This window comes from Ceratotherium simum, chromosome 3 (assembly GCF_057802395.1).
Source record: "Ceratotherium simum simum isolate JZ-2026a chromosome 3, ASM5780239v1, whole genome shotgun sequence".
Taxonomy (NCBI): Eukaryota; Metazoa; Chordata; class Mammalia; order Perissodactyla; family Rhinocerotidae; genus Ceratotherium; species Ceratotherium simum.
The window spans coordinates 38481292-38497081 of NC_141902.1; the positions used below are offsets into that span (position 1 = coordinate 38481292).

The 15790-nt window shown below is 40.3% G+C and overlaps 1 protein-coding gene across 2 annotated transcripts in view; it reads left to right on the forward strand.

The window, feature by feature from the left end:
• NUSAP1 (nucleolar and spindle associated protein 1) overlaps positions 1-15790 on the forward strand; it is a 28999-nt gene that overhangs the window by 8090 nt on the left and 5119 nt on the right. Inside the window, exons 3-8 of one of the 2 annotated variants that reach the window (XM_087425401.1) lie at positions 4869-5063; positions 6010-6169; positions 7421-7522; positions 8640-8749; positions 11601-11788; positions 14192-14349. In XM_087425401.1, the coding sequence (XP_087281527.1) occupies positions 4869-5063; positions 6010-6169; positions 7421-7522; positions 8640-8749; positions 11601-11788; positions 14192-14349 (913 nt within the window). The remainder of the gene's footprint in view (positions 1-4868; positions 5064-6009; positions 6170-7420; positions 7523-8639; positions 8750-11600; positions 11789-14191; positions 14350-15790) is intronic. The other variant, XM_087425407.1, reaches the window with a different exon arrangement.

The following is a 15790-nucleotide window of genomic DNA, read 5'->3' on the forward strand; positions in this document are numbered from 1 at the left end:
AGCAGCGGAGCACATGCACTTAACCTCTAAGCCATGGGGCCGGCCCTGAATAAGATGTTTTTATACAAATGCAAAGGTTAATTACTAGTTGCCAAATGCTACGAGAGAGCGTGGTGTGAGCAGGGTGGGAACTGGACTCAAAGTCAGAAAAACCCAAGTGAAGTAGCAGCTCTGTCATTTCTTTTTGTGGACTTTGGGAAACTCAAACTCCTTAATTCTTAGTTTCCTGTTCTGTCAAATGGACATAACATCTCCTCTGCAGAATTGAGTGTTGTGAGAATTCAATGAAGCAGGGACTGTGGAAGTGACTTGCAGTAAACTCTAAACCACTGCTGATGGGAGGGGTCGTCGTGGCTGCTGTAAACCCAAACCAAAGGTTTTTGACAAGGCGTGACACCTAAGTGGATCAGTGAATCCTCCATTAGGGCCAGGGTTCTCAACTGAAAACGCAGAAAGGCCTTAGGAACTGGGCCTTGGAGAACATTGGTTACATGTCTGAAATGAAGGTAAATATACACGTGAGCTGAAAATCTAGCCGCCTCCCCTCTGTCTTCTCTAACTCTCTAAATTCCAGGGTATAAACATTTAGAAACTTTCAATATTCAAAATTCTTTTTGATTCCTAGTTTTAATTAACTTAAAATAGACAGCAAAAAATAATTAATTGTGAATTCTAGCTTTAAAAGTTTCTACATTAACTAAATCACTTATATATTTTATTTTATTTTATTATTTTTTTAATGGTTAAAGGATACATGATTGTAGTGCTATCTGAAATCAAGATTTTTACTTTGGGTAGTAATTAATAGACTAAGTTAAAAATGATCTATCATATTTCAAATGAAACATCTCAGGGGCCATTCCATTTTCAAAAACCTTCCCAAGAGTAGGATGACCATCAAAATTCAGTCAGAGAGAGAATTCCTAAGTGGTGAATCTGTCAATAGTGAGCTTAGATGGATGGAACCTGATGTAGACAGAGTTTATCTAAGGCTACAGAAGGAGTCAGCACAGTCCAAATACACGGCACAGAGATCATTAATGTGACCAAGGTCAGACAGACGGGTAAGCTTCCAGACCCCCCAGTCATCACCTGGGGAGTGCACAGGTGTGGACTACGTCGGTCCTTCTGGAAGCCTTATTCTCTGACTGTAGGTCAGCCTTAACTATATGAGTTGGAGCAGCTCTGGCTGTAGGTTAGTCTAGCTGTGTGCGGGGAACTCCCTTGTCTGAACCACGTGTGCCTCTTCAGTCTTGGACTTACACAGGTCTGTTACAGGTATATGATGGTACATTCAGGAAGGAGCACATCCTCCCCGATTACTGTTGGCCTCCCAGACTAACATACCATGGTTAAGGTGTATGGGGTTAAAACAAGACATTGCTGGGAGTAGTGCTAACAGGATTTTAAACCAGTTATAGGTCCTGTTCTGCACTGTGTTAATATGGGGTTGGGTGGGGGAAGGGATAAATAAATACTTTAAAAGTGTCCCTTTATATTCCAGCAATATGTGGTGTGACCCAAAGGTACCACTTCTATAGTGGAAACAGTTTCTTCTTCTTTTTTTTTTTTTTTTGGTGAAGGAGATTGGCCCTGAGCTAACATCTATGCCAGTCTTTCCTCTATTTTGTATGTGGGACACCTCCACAGCATGGCTTGATGAGCGGTGCATAGGTCCATGCCCAGGATCTGAACCTGTGAACCCTTGGCCGCCAAAGCAGAGTGCGTGAACTTAACCACTATGCTACTGGGCAGGCCCCTCTTTTTCTTTTTCCTTTCTTCCCCGTGACTATCCAGGGAGTTGTGAAGTGGGATCCAGAAAGCATCTTTCCATTCTCATGTAAATATCCCTGTTCCTTCAATTTTATTCTCATCTATTCCCATCTCTCACCTGTTGACCTCCTGGTTGCTTTCCAGTGTTCACTGTCTCGTTGTCTTCCTCATCACCTCATGTCCTGACCTTATTTTGGGTGAATTCCAGGTCCATCTGGATGTCCCTTACTGCCCTTGCCTCCTTGTTCCTAACTCCTGTGACTTTCATTTCCACTCTTCCTCAGCCATCCACTTCTTTGGGCATATTCTGGACCTTATATCACTTGGGACTATAATATTTCACCTCTGTCTAAAACCTTCCATTCTCTAAGCCCCCTTATTTTTTTTTTATAATTTTATTTATTTATTTTTTTCCCCCAAAGCCCCAGTAGATAGTTGTATGTCATAGCTGCACATCCTTCTAGTTGCTGTATGTGGGACATGGCGTCAGCATGGCCGCAGAAGCAGTGCCTCGGTGCGCGCCCGGGATCTGAACCCGGGCCGCCAGCAGCGGAGCGCACGCACTTAACCGCTAAGCCACGGGGCCGTCCCTAAGCCCCCTTATTCTTTTACTCCCAATGCATTTACTTTATATTGTCGTGCTTAACTCAAGTTGTATGGGAGAATCATTTGGGAAGCTTTTTAAAAATACTGATATATAGGGCCGGCCCCGTGGTGTAGCAGTTAAGTGCGCACACTCCACTGCTGGCAGCCTGGGTTTGGATCCCGGGCACGCACCAACGCACCGCTTGTCAGGCCATGCTGTGGCAGCGTGCCACATAAAGTGGAGGAAGATGGGCACGGATGTTAGCCCAGGGCCAATCTTCCTCAGCAAAAAGAGGAGGATTGGCATGGATGTTAGCTCAGGGCTGATCTTCCTCACAAAAAAAAGAAAAAAAAAAGTACTGATATATAGGCCTCACCAAAACCCAGGCTGACTAAATTGACTCTCAGTTGGTGGGGTCCAGGCACCAGAGTAAAATGGATTGAAAAGTCAAGATACAAAGCAGTCTACCCTCTACTTCCATGTGCAGAGTGTCAGGTGTCTGCTACCTTCTAAAATATTAGAAGGTTTCTCTGTAAGGAAATCAAATGGTTATCAAGCAGAGGCGTCTGCCTTCTGGCATTCAGGGATCCCCCAGCACAATAGCCTCCCCCACACCTAAGGAACCTGGTAGGTCAGATCCCACCAGGTAACAAGCATCCCACACACTCAAGCTCCTAATGAGGTTTTTGCTCTGAGTATGAATAGACGACCAGCAGTCAGTAGACGTTTGAGGAAAGCCTGCAGTCTGAGAGAGCTTAAGATAAAGAAAAAGAAAAAGATGACCCTAAAGGAAACATGATACAGAAAACAAACAAAAGCTTAAAAAAAAAAGCCTTACAGGGGCCGGCCCCGTGGCGTAGTGGTTAAGTGCACGTGCTCCGCTACTAGCGGCCCAGGGTTCAGATCCCGGGCATGCACCGGTGCACCGATGCACCGCTTGTCAGGCCATGCTGTGGCGGTGTCCCATATAAAGCAGAGGAAGATGGGCACGGATGTCAGCCCAGGGCCAGTCTTTCTCAGCAAAAAAAGAGGAAGATTGACGTGGATATTAGCTCAGGGCTGATCTTCCTCACAAAAAAAAGAAAAAAAAACGCCTTAAAATAACTTATTGATTTATCAGCTCTTAGAATCAAGCTACACAGACAAGGCACAGAAGATTTAATTAAGGTTATGTAACAGGCTATAAATGTTGTCAACTCTGATGCTTAGAGAGAATAGATGACAGAAGTTGAGACATAAAAGGGAGGACAAGAGGTGAAGGGAGGTATAAGGATGCTAATGTCTGCAGTTTACAGGCTACATGTCTGTGGTTGTGGAAGAAGATTTACTTTCTCTCTCTCTCTCTTTTTTTTTTTTTTTTTGAGGAAGATTGGCCCAGAGCTAACATCTGTTGTCAATCTTCCTCCTTTTGCTGAGGAAGATCAGCCCTGAGCTAACGTGTACCCATCTTCCTCTATTTTATATATGGGATGCCGCCACAGCATGGCTTGATGAGTGGTGTGTAGGTCCGCACCCAGGATCCAAACCCCAGGCCAATGAAGTGGAGCATGCGAACTTAAACACTACGCCACCGGGCCGGCCCTGCAATAATTTCTTTTTTTTTTAATTTATTTATTTATTATTATTTTTTTTTGTGAGGAAGATCAGCCCTGAGCTAACATCCATGCTAATCCTCCTCTTTTTGCTGAGGAAGACCAGCTCTGAGCTAACGTCTATTGCCAATCCTCCTCCTTTTTTTTTCTCCCCAAAGCCCCAGTAGATAGTTGTATGTCATAGTTGCACATCCTTCTAGTTGCTGTATGTGGGATGTGGCCTCAGCATAGCTGGAGAAGTGGTGCGTCTGTGCATGCCCGGGATCCGAACCAGGCCAGTAGCGCGCACTTAACCGCTAAGCCAGGGGGCCGGCCCCCGCAATGATTTCTTATATAAGCAGGACTATTTGGGATATTCTGGTACCTGTACCACACTGTTTGGATAACATAACTCTTTACTTTTACTTTATGATATTGCAAGTCCCATTCTTACTTTAATCCCTTATTTTGGCCTTTGACAAGTTACTTTGGACTCTCTAAGCCTCAGTTTCCCCATCTGTGAACTGGGGATAATATTAGTACCTGTCTCTTAGGCTTTGAGGAATAAAGGAGATAATATATGTAAATACTTAGCCCAGTGAAGTTGTGATATTAGCTACAATTATTGTTGGTTAGCATCTGCCTAACACATAATGTATATTCAATAAATTAATGCACTTTTAATAATTTGCTTATTTACTCACACTAAGATAACTTTGAATGCTTTCCTAGCTTCGTTTTTTAGCTTGGGTTGTTCAATGTGATTGTTTCTTTTTGAAACTCTGTAATTTTTGTCCTTGCTTGTAATTTAGTGCTAGAGTTTTAAAATTATCTTTTGCATATGTAATATATGTTTTTTGTTCAGTTTAAAATCTGATTCTTCCTAAGCATTAAAACTGTATTCCTAGGACATGGCAGATTAATGTCTTCTTTTTCAGGTTAAAAGTCAAACTTCTGCATCCTCTTGTGATGACCCCAAGGTACAGATTAGCTGCCAGGAACAAGCTCAGAGGGAGCCAGTTGACCATGTCACCAAAACAAGGAGAAGGCGTGGGATAGTCCATAGGAAGCCTGACTCCCAGGTGAATGGAAGTGTGCAAACCGAAAAGAAGCCACCAGCTGTGCTGGAACTGGTATGTCCTTAAGGAGCCTTCTCTTTGAATTCCCGTGTGCTATCAGGTGGTTGTCAACACTGTGCCGTAAGCTCCACGGAAGCACAGACCCGAGTCCAGGCTGCTCATCATCACCCCCAGGCGCTGGCACTCGGGAAGCACTTATTAAGTATTAAGCACAAATTAAATATTTGTTGAATAATTATGAATGTTCATTAAAAAGAAAATAGAAACCAGCATCACATATGATTTTCTCTCTCTCTCTTTCCAGTCTTGTCCCAGGCCTGGTAATCATACTGTACTTGGTCTTTCAGCAGTGTGGTCATGTGATTTCAGGGGCTTCCCTCACTTGCTTTGAGAGGATTTTATTATCCTTTCATTCAAATGTAACTTTACAAGACACAGTCCTGATTTTTATTTTCGAGCTTTGCATAGTCCCGTAGTCATTAGCCTATTTAGGTCTCATCCCTAAGTGAGCTGATCTTGCCATTTCTGCCTTCCAGTGGTTCCTGGGGTCTCCTGTTCCCAAATTCACATTCTCATGACACTTAGTGAGCCAGAGAACCCAAACTGCCACTCAAAAAGTTTATCCTCCTACTTTTCTTCCTTTAACTCCTTTCCCCCCTCAGTTTGGTACCTATCTTTGGAAGGCAGTGATTATTTCTTTTTTTTTTTTTGTCTGACTATAAGCAATTAAAAACATTTTTTTAATGATATATTTTTTAATTGAGGTATAATTGACATTACAACATTGTATTAGTTTCGGGTGTACAACCTAATGGTTCAATATTTGTATCTATTGTGAAATGGTAACCACAGTAATTCTAGTTCACATCCAATACCACATATAGTTACAAAATTTTTTTTTCTTGTGATGAGAACTTTTAAGATCTACTCTCAGCAAATTTCAAATGTGATTACTTCTTATTTGTCATCTAAATATTTTATTTCCTTTTAAAATTTGTAGCAGGATCATTCAGAGATAAAAGTAAGTGATCCCACTGAATTCCGGAATCAAGAAAAGCAGGAAAACCAGGCTCCTAGAACTGCTGCAGAAGTTCTTTGTCCACCAGACAAGAGCCAAGGAGATAAGAATGCAGTGTCCTCAGGAAAAAGTGGAATAAATGGTATGCCAAGTAACTAAAAAAAATCCAAAATTGCTAGGCTAGCCATGTGCATTCATTTCCTAGGACTGCCATAACAATTTTTGAGGGTATAAAGGGATGCTGAGACCAGAAAATGTGCGAACTGCTAATCTAATCTGTAGACAGATCTTACGTAGATTTCATCAATTATTCCAGCAACGTCCCTTAAAGCAAAGGAAAATCTCAGTTTATCTCTTGCATTTCATTGTCGCGTCTCTTTAGTCTACTTTAATCTGGAACAGTTCCTCACTTTTCCTTTGTCTTTCAGACATTGACATTTTTTAATACAGGCCAGTGTTTTTTGGTCCTCTGACTTGGTTTGTCTGATGTGTGCTGATGGTTAGTTCAGATCATGCACTGTTGTCAGGAATCCCACAGAGGGGTGCTGTGTCCTCCTCAGGCAGCACACCAGAGGCACAGGTGCTGGTTTGTCCTATGACTAGTCATTTTAACTTCCATCACCTGGTTATGGTGGTGTCTGCTAAGTTGCTCCTTTGTAAAGTTACTATTTTTCCATTTGTAATAAAGTATCTTGTGAGGAGAGACTCTGACTCTGTAAATATCCTATTTTTCATGGAACTTTTCCTCTCTGGTTTTAGAGCCAATGTCCAAGAAGAAGCCCCTGCAGCCCCTCCTGCTCCATCGAATCAGTCTTTTGCCTTATTTTATGGATGCATTGGGGAACCTTAAGGAAGAGTGGTTTTATAAGTCGTATTTCTTGAAAACCCACTTGCATATTTTTTAGTAGACTGCCTCAAGTTGAAAAAGATATCAGAATGTGGAAAATGATTATAAGTGGGAGGAAATAGCAAACCTTATATACCATGATTTCAACCAGATTTACAGAATAAAAACAAAAGTATAGCTCAGAGGACCTGAGGAAATAGGCCAAAATGCTAATGGTGTTTCTTAGGCTGGTGAGATTGTGTGATTTTTATCATTCTAGTTATAACAATAACATGTTCATAGCAAAAGTTCTGAAAAAGTGTTATTAAATTTCTGGTATATTTATTTAACTCCTATACAAGAAGCATAAAATTTCTGCATACTTGAAGCATATGAGCTAAAATTGTAGTGATGCTATAAGTAATTCTTTGTGCTCCGTACGTGCCATTTCTCCCACCACCCTGGCAGAGCCTATTACAGGAAAATGCTCCATGTTAACTTACAGACACTTCTGAATGGGAAGAGTTTTTTTGAAATCTTTCATTATTTCTGTATCTTTGGATTCAGGTAATGAAGATTCAAAGGTACCTCCAGAAAGACAGAAGTCTCTTTACAAAGATGGATTTTCCAAACCTGGAAAAAATAAAAGAATTGCAAGCACTACTCCAAGTAAGTTTTGCACACAAAGAAGCATAAAGTAATGGTGGGCCTCCTTCGGGCTGACGTTGGTGACGCAGCGTGCTATAATGGCTACATGCTCGGACGCTGGACCTGGGGCTTACAACCTCCTCTCATTCTCTAGCTGTGAGAACTTGGGCAACTAACTTATCCTCAGTAGACCCACTTCCTCAGTTTAAAGTGAGAAGGATTATACTACCTATTTTATTAGGTTGATATATATAGATTGAGACTATTTTTCCACTTCTGATTACCTAGCACAGCAACTAGCATGTAGCAGGTATTCAAGAAATATCTGAGAATGAATGTCTATAAAATACTTGGCACAATGTCCACCTTGTAATAAATTTCTTTCTTTTTTTTTTTTTTAGTAATCAGTCTAAGGGACTCCATTTCTGGACATGTAATTCTTCCTCTCTGTTGCTTGGCACATAGAATGTTAATTGAATATTGTATATTTATAGCACCTAAAATGCTGCTCAGTATATATTAGAAATTCATATACTTAATTATACTTAATTAGAATATACTTATATACATAATTAGAATAGCACAGAGCAGGGGTCAGCAAATTACTGCTCTCCTTGGCCTGTCTTATAGCCCTTGAGCTAAGAATGGCTTTTACAGTTTTAAAGGGTTGTATAAAAAAAGAGAAATATGAGACAGAGACCATACCATACGTGGCCACAAAGCCTAAAATATTTACTCTGTGCCCCTTTACAGAAAAAGTTTGCCAATCTTTGGCATAGAGCTTTCTAAACATTATAAAGTGTTAAATTTGTGATTACGTAAAGGCCATTTGATTAATTGGTGAGGGGAGAGGGGAAATTTGTTGTTCTTTTCTTGCCCTCAGGACTAAACCAAGATGTCAGTTAGTGGTGAAATGGACAGTGGAGAGATGGTGAATGTTTGATGGTTTATAAGATAACTATGCTTTGGCCCTGGGTTTCCAAAAACTAAATGTTTTGAAATTAACGTTTTAGTAAAGATGATGTTTAAGTTGAATGTCAGGGATGCAGAGAAGAGATTGTTAACAGAAAAACATAGGCAAGGTGAATAAATGGATTTTGTCTTGTTATTAATTTTCATATTTTGGGGAACATTCTAGACTTTAAGAAGCTTCATGAGGCTCGTTTTAAGGAAATGGAGTCCATTGATCAATATATTGAGAGAAAAAAGAAACATTTTGAAGAACACAATTCATTTAATGAACTGAAGGTATGCTGGTAAAATTATGTTCTTAATGGGACTAAACTATTTGATTTTAATGTTGATACCATGTATACACCATGGTTAATACAGCCAGCTTTCTCTTACCCTATAGTAGAATGGATTTATTCAAGTTTAATATATCTTTATTTTCTTAAATTGCCTTCCCCCACCATGAAAATTTTCAAAACTCTCCAGGTAAAACAGTGAGCCCTCACCAGAAAGAACAAAATCAAAGTGGCAATAAGTTGTTCTGTCTTCCACGTTCAGATGTTGTGCCTGTCACTTTTGTTGAGGATGGACTGATTTATGGCTGGAGCCGTCTTCTTTCCCTGTCTCTCACCTAAAGGAAACAGGGCATGAGCTAGCTGCCAATGTGTCTGGAAGCAGGGTCACTTGTTTTCCTTTCCATGAAGCTGGGTCTATTTAAGTACTTGATTGAAAGTCAAGCTTTCTATACTACATAATATGGATGAGTTAATTTTCCAAGTAAAAGGGAAGGGCAGAACAACTGCTTCAACCGTAAACTTGAGTGTAGCCTTGAAGATGTGTTGAATAAATGAGTAGCTTATCTTATTTTTTAGTGATAGCCCCGTCCGAATGAGTTTAGTTCACAATTCCCCTCCCCCCATCATTTAAGGAATTGGCTTCTCAGATGGGTTATTTGGTATGATCTATTTGGAGACTGGAGAATAAAAAACAATTATAGTAATTTCACCGTAGCTGATATGAAGCTTTTCTTGACAGTTGACATGTTTTGGGATTGGTCGCTTGGATAGTGATGGAAAGTAATAAATGAGCAGAGATCCCAGAGAGAATCATCCTGGCCTTGAACAATCTCTCCTTGACTTTCATGATTAGAAGAGGGAGACCTATTTGATTAGTTACCAAATGGTTCTCTACAAAGATCAGAAACCTTGTGCCCAGAGATGCCTGTTTACTTTGCCAACAGTGGCAATGATCAAACTTTTAAATCTTTGATAATATAATATGAAAAAATCCCAATTGAATTGGCATTTCTTTGATCATTTTATGTTACATGTTGTTTTTATGTTATAAATCTGTATATGTTACAGTTGGCTCTTTTTCTGTGAATTTGCTTTTTCTTAATTTTTGCCCATTTATTTATGAGCCATTTATCTGTATTAATCATATATAATATGTTATAAATACATTCCTACAGTTTATCTTTTAACTATATTAATGGTTGTCTTTTACCTTGTGGAAGGTTTTTTTGTTTTATTTTTAGTTGAATCTATCCAACTTTTCCTTTTAAAGTTCTGAGATTTTTGTCATGCCCTGCCTATCCCAAGATCATAAAAATATGCTCTTATACTTATTTTTATTGCTTTTATTATTTTTCCCTATGTTTAATTTTTAACCCACATTTTTATTTTTTTCAATGTATGGTATGATTGAGCTCTTTGCTTTGTTAGAACAGGATTTTTATTGCTAAAAGAAAGGAAGGAATTGATTACATACATTATTAACAAAATGAATTAGTACTACTAGAGTTAGTGGCCTAATATTCTACCTGAAAAAAAGTCAGAGTGATTGGTACTCAGTGCAAGTAGAATCATGAATACATTACAAAATCGCTCAAAGATGTAGACTTGGTGGTCCCGGCACCAAGTGAACTGTGAGGAGACACCAAGTGTGGAAAGTGGGAATTTTAAAGGAAAGATAGAAAAAGGCATAAAACATGTGATTAAATATAACAGTATGCTTCATACATCAAACCTGGGTTCTTGGCTTGTGGTAAAGATGTGTATTTACTAAATATTTTGGTTTTAAATTTGTCTCACAACATTAGAATCTCTTCTGCTTGTATGTTGAAATGAGAAGTTAGTTGACATAGTTCTCTAGTTGCTTGTGTTTCATAGGATATAATCACGATTTTTATGTCTTTTGGCTTTACGTTGTCAATTTCAACAGTCCTACCTCTGTTGTCACTTAATGAAGTTATATTTCTTCTGCTTGCAACAGAGCTTAGACTAATGATAGTAAAACATTCAATTACTCTTGACAGTATCTAAAAAAAGATAACCTGAGTGGAACCCTTCCCAGCCATTTCAAAAAGAGCCTTTCCCTCCTTCTCTTCTTTCTTTTTTTTTTTTTTTTTAAAGATTTTATTTATTTATTCTTTTTCCCTCCAAAGCCCCAGTAGATAGTTGTATGTCATAGCTGCACATCCTTCTAGTTGCTGCATGTGGGACGCGGCCCCAGCATGGCCAGACAAGCGGTAGTGGAAGTGGTGCGTCGGTGCGCGCCCGGGATCCGAACCCAGGCTGCCAGCAGCAGAGCGCGAGCACTTAACTGCTAAGCCATGGGGCCGGCCCTCTTCTTTCTTTTATTTAGGGTTTTTTTTTAAGGAACTGTAAAAGCTTTTTGGGGGCGGGGGGATAGAGATAGAATTATTTGTAGATTCCACATGCCAGTTATGTAATAGTTTCTTCTTTGAGTTTGTATTTAATAAACTGCATATCATGCTCTCAAGGTACCGTATTTCCAAGAGAACCTATTCATCTTCCCTTTCTGGCCAGAGGGGACTGTTTAGCCACATTCTTTCTCTAGTTAGAAAATACCTGGTACACGGCAGCAGGGAAGAGCTTTCTGTTAACACATTACTTAGCACAAGCAGAAGTCACTTTTAAAACAGAGGCACCATAGCAACACAGGTGCCAGGGACTGCCTAGCCTGCCAGGCAGGTAGGATAGGATGAGGTAGTAGGGAAGGAAAGGTGGGGTTAAAAGTGGGGATGGAATAAGGAGATAAATGGGGGTGCTCTTCTGCATTTTGCCAAGGAGACAATACTGTCTATGAGGCAAGGCTTTAACATGGTGCGTTTCTCTTTCTTCAGAAGCAGCTCGTCAGTAAGGGAGTGGTGGCAACTCCAGTTCCTGTCCAAGGAAGACTCTCTGTGGCTTGTACTCCCGCCAGCCAGCGGCGCTCACAAGGCCGGCCCCACGGTGCTGCAGGCCGGAGCACTCTGTGTGTGAAGGGGTCGGTCAAGCGCACTGCTCTCTCAGCAACTAAAATGAATGTCAGGTAAAGAACTCCAAAATATAATCAAGCACAAGGTCTCCAAGCTTTACTGCTTCTAATACATTTCAGGTGGACGATACCAGATATGTTTTAATGTTGATGGAAAAGGAGGAGAAAGATCGGCAAACAGTTTTTATAAATTCTAATCTTTTTTCTTTAAATTTATGTTCGGGATAGCCCAGTGGTGTAGTGGTTAAGTGTGCGCACTCCGCTTCAGTGGCCCGGGGTTCACAGGTTCGGATCCTGGGTGCGCACCGACACCTCGCTTGTCAAGCCATGCTGTGGCAGAGTCCCATATAAAGTAGAGGAAGATGGGCACAGATGTTAGCCCAGGGCCAATCTTCCTCAGCAAAAAGAGGAGGACTGGCATCGGATGTTAGCTCAGGGCTAATCTTCCTTACAAAAAATAAATAAATAAATTTATGTTCAGTTTTCTTGTTTTATCCAACTTCCCTAAGCTCACATTTGATTCATAAGTAAAGATAGAAAATTATATATAAATTTTCATTTTATTAAATATATGCCTGCAAAGATGTGTAAAGAGAAATTTTTCCATTGACTTTATTTTTTTTTATTTTTATTTCTTTTGTGAGGAAGATCGGTCCTGAGCTAACATCTGCCAGTCCTCCTCTTTTTGCTGAGGAAGACTGGCCCTGGACTAACATCCGTGCCCATCTTCCTCCACTTTATATGGGACGCTGCCACAGCATGGCTTGACAAGCGGTGCATCGGTGCGTGCCCGGGATCCAAACTGGCGAACCCAGGCCGCCACAGTGGAGCACGTGCACTTAACCACTTGCACCACCAGGCCAGCCCCTTCCATTGACGTTAAGTTGAAGCTAAATGCCTACAGAAAATCTCTCAATGCAGTGAACTAAAAAATTGACTCGTCCTAAAGTGTAAATATTATAACCCTTTGTGTGCTGCAATATCATAGCTATCTCATGCCCCATTGATCCTCTGTTTTCTTTGTGCTTTTCCTGACATCAGGGTAGCCCTCAACTGTGACTGTCCCCACAGATAGAGATCTTCAGGCTCCTTTCTTTAATACCAAAATTTTATTCTGTGCTTTTTTAAGGGTATTTGCAACATCTAATAGAGCTGGTGCATGGTAACACTTCCCCAACACGTGTAATTATCTGACATAGTTTTTAAAGCTTATGAATGCCCTTACGTTTGGAATTCTATTTATTGAGTTAGCTTGGAATATGAGGTACCTATACTTGACAGTTCTGATTGTATTTAATACTATTTAAGAACACCATGGTCAAGGGCTAGTCCTTGCTCCACTGCAGTGTACAGAGCAGCCTGCACTTCACAGCCCCTCTTCTAACACATCCAATTTTCTTAACTCTGTTGTAGAGTCTTTTGTAATAATTTTGGGTGTTGATTCAGGATCACTATCAAATCTTTAGTTATAAGTCCAAAAGTTCCCTTATGTTAATCACCCCCCCAACCCCAGTATATATATAAATTTTTTTCCTTTTTTTGCTGAGGAAAATTCATCCTGAGCTAACATCTGTTGCCAATCTTCCTCTTTTTGCTTGAGGAAGATTCACCCTGAGCTAACATCTGTGCCATTCTTCCTCTATTTTGTATGTGGGTCGCCGCCACAGCATGGCTGCCAACGAGTGGTGTAGGTGCACGTCAGGGAACCGAACCCAGGCCACCGACACAGAGCACGCCAAACCTAACCACTAGGCCACAGGGCGGGCCCCAACCGTAGTATATTTATATCTGTCATTACTGGATTTTCACTGAATCTAAGACACCATGAATTGAAGATTCACCGTTATTTTATGAACCACTAAGAAAAATCACTGCCAACCAACTATGACATGTTACCAATTGTAAAACACATTCCAATTTCAGAGATGTTAAAATGCAGAAAAACTGTCATTAGAGAATCAATGAAATACATTTATGGCAATTTGCTGAGTAGAGAATGGCCCTATGTACCACTCAAATGAATGACCTTCTTCTAGGAAGATGTAAGATCTGTTCCCATCACTCATTTAGCATAGCAGTCTCCCGTTCTCTCTGACTTGCCGTCACCAGGAGGAGAAAGAAGGGGAGCTTCTTCGAGTATCTCGTAAGCTGTAACTTGAGGCTTACAGGCATCTCCTTCAAGCTCTGCCTTGTACTGTCATTGGCCAAGGCAGGGAAAGCAGAGATTACAAAAGCATATTTTACAAATAACAAAAGTTGATAAATGATTTGCTTTAGCATCCGTGTTTTAAGAACAGGTCTATTCTGCAAAAGAGGTTCATTCATGTGACAAGTATTTATTGAGGCCCTTTGACTGCTTGGTGATGGGCAAGTGGTTTTATTTATAAGCTTGACAAGCTTGACAGAAGTTACTCTTGACCCAGTTACTCATGTCTTGTACTCCACTGTCCTATTTAGGTTTTCAGCCACTACTAAAGATAATGAGCATAAACGTTCACTGACCAAGACTCCAGCCAGAAAGTCTCCACTTGTGACCATACCTGGGAGTACCCCGAAAGGCCAGGCTGTGCTCAGGATGCACCAGTTAAAGACCACAAGGGGGGATTCTGCTGCTGGTAAAAAAATTTCTGGTTCATCCTTAAGCCATGTAACTTCCTGAAATTATTAAGTATATTTGTTTCCTTAAAGCCTCACCTTATCTATAAAATCAAAAGCAAAAATTTCACTATAGCATATTTTTCATTTTATACTGACGAGGGAAATGCCAGAGACACAAATAAAAAGCTGATAGCTGCCTGAGGACTCCATCCTGTCCAGGAGGAGTCCTAAGATGGTAACCCTCCCTGAAGAGCATTCAGCCCCGTCTCGGACTCAGGGATTAGAAGGAGGATCACAGTATTCATTACAGCCTCTGAATGGTCCTGCAGGACTCTGAAACCAACAGGATCTCAGAGTTCATGGAATAAATGCCCCACTATTGACTAGTAGACTGTATAACCCAGAATAAGCCATATAGTCACTCTTCTACACAGTGTCTACTTAATCATCACCAACAATGACCAGGTGGTTTTCAAAAGAATACTGCAATAGCAGTGCAAAGGTTTAAAACAATATCACCAACAGGTTGCGGCCTGTATTAGAATTGAGTATGTCAGGGTTCTCCTGAGAGTCCTATGAATATGTCAGTCAAGAGCCATGATTACAGAGAGGATTGCCCAATTCCCTGAGACTAGAGGACTCCAGCAGGAGTTTCAGACTAGAGGAGAGTATTGTTGTTGGTAATCATCAGTGTGGAGACTCTGTTTGAGGATTTCTTAAAGACTGAATAGTGAGACTGACAACTAAATTTCGAGAGCGAGTCCAGAGGTGGGAATAGTAAGTTTATAAGATTCCTCCTCTAAATGACCTCTCTCATTCCCACCCTAAACTTAATCTTATCTATACCAGCAAGCAGACATTCCATGTAACACTCTGACTCTGTAGTATGGAAAGAAAGGAGCTAAAAGGTGGAGAGTGGCCTTGCCTAAGATATGACTGTGTCATTTTACAGAGAGCTGGGGTTACTGAGCAGCAGCCACCTACCTTTTAATGAGAAATGACTCACAAATGCTCACAGATAAGGACTTAAGGCAGAAACTAAATGTTCTGAGCTTTCTCCTCTAAGTAATTTAAGGGTGTGTCCAGTTGAGATGGGATAGGTTTTTTTTTCCCAGTTATCAAATATGAATTTTATATAAACAAAATCAAATTGTATTTTTTCCTGTGATTTACTTCATTCACACAACACAATGTTTCAAGATTCATCCATATTGATAAATGAGCTAAAATTCATTCATTTTCACTGTTTTTCAGTGTTATGGATATATTTCACTTTATCCATTTTACTGCTCATGGACATGTGGGTATTTCCAACCTTTGTTATTATACATAGTGTAGCTATGACCATTCTTGAACACATCTCCTGTACATGTGCAAGTTTCTCTAGACCCGGAATGGGATAGTTGGATAGTAGGTGTGTAGACACTGTCTTGGTTGTACCACTTTATACTCCCATCA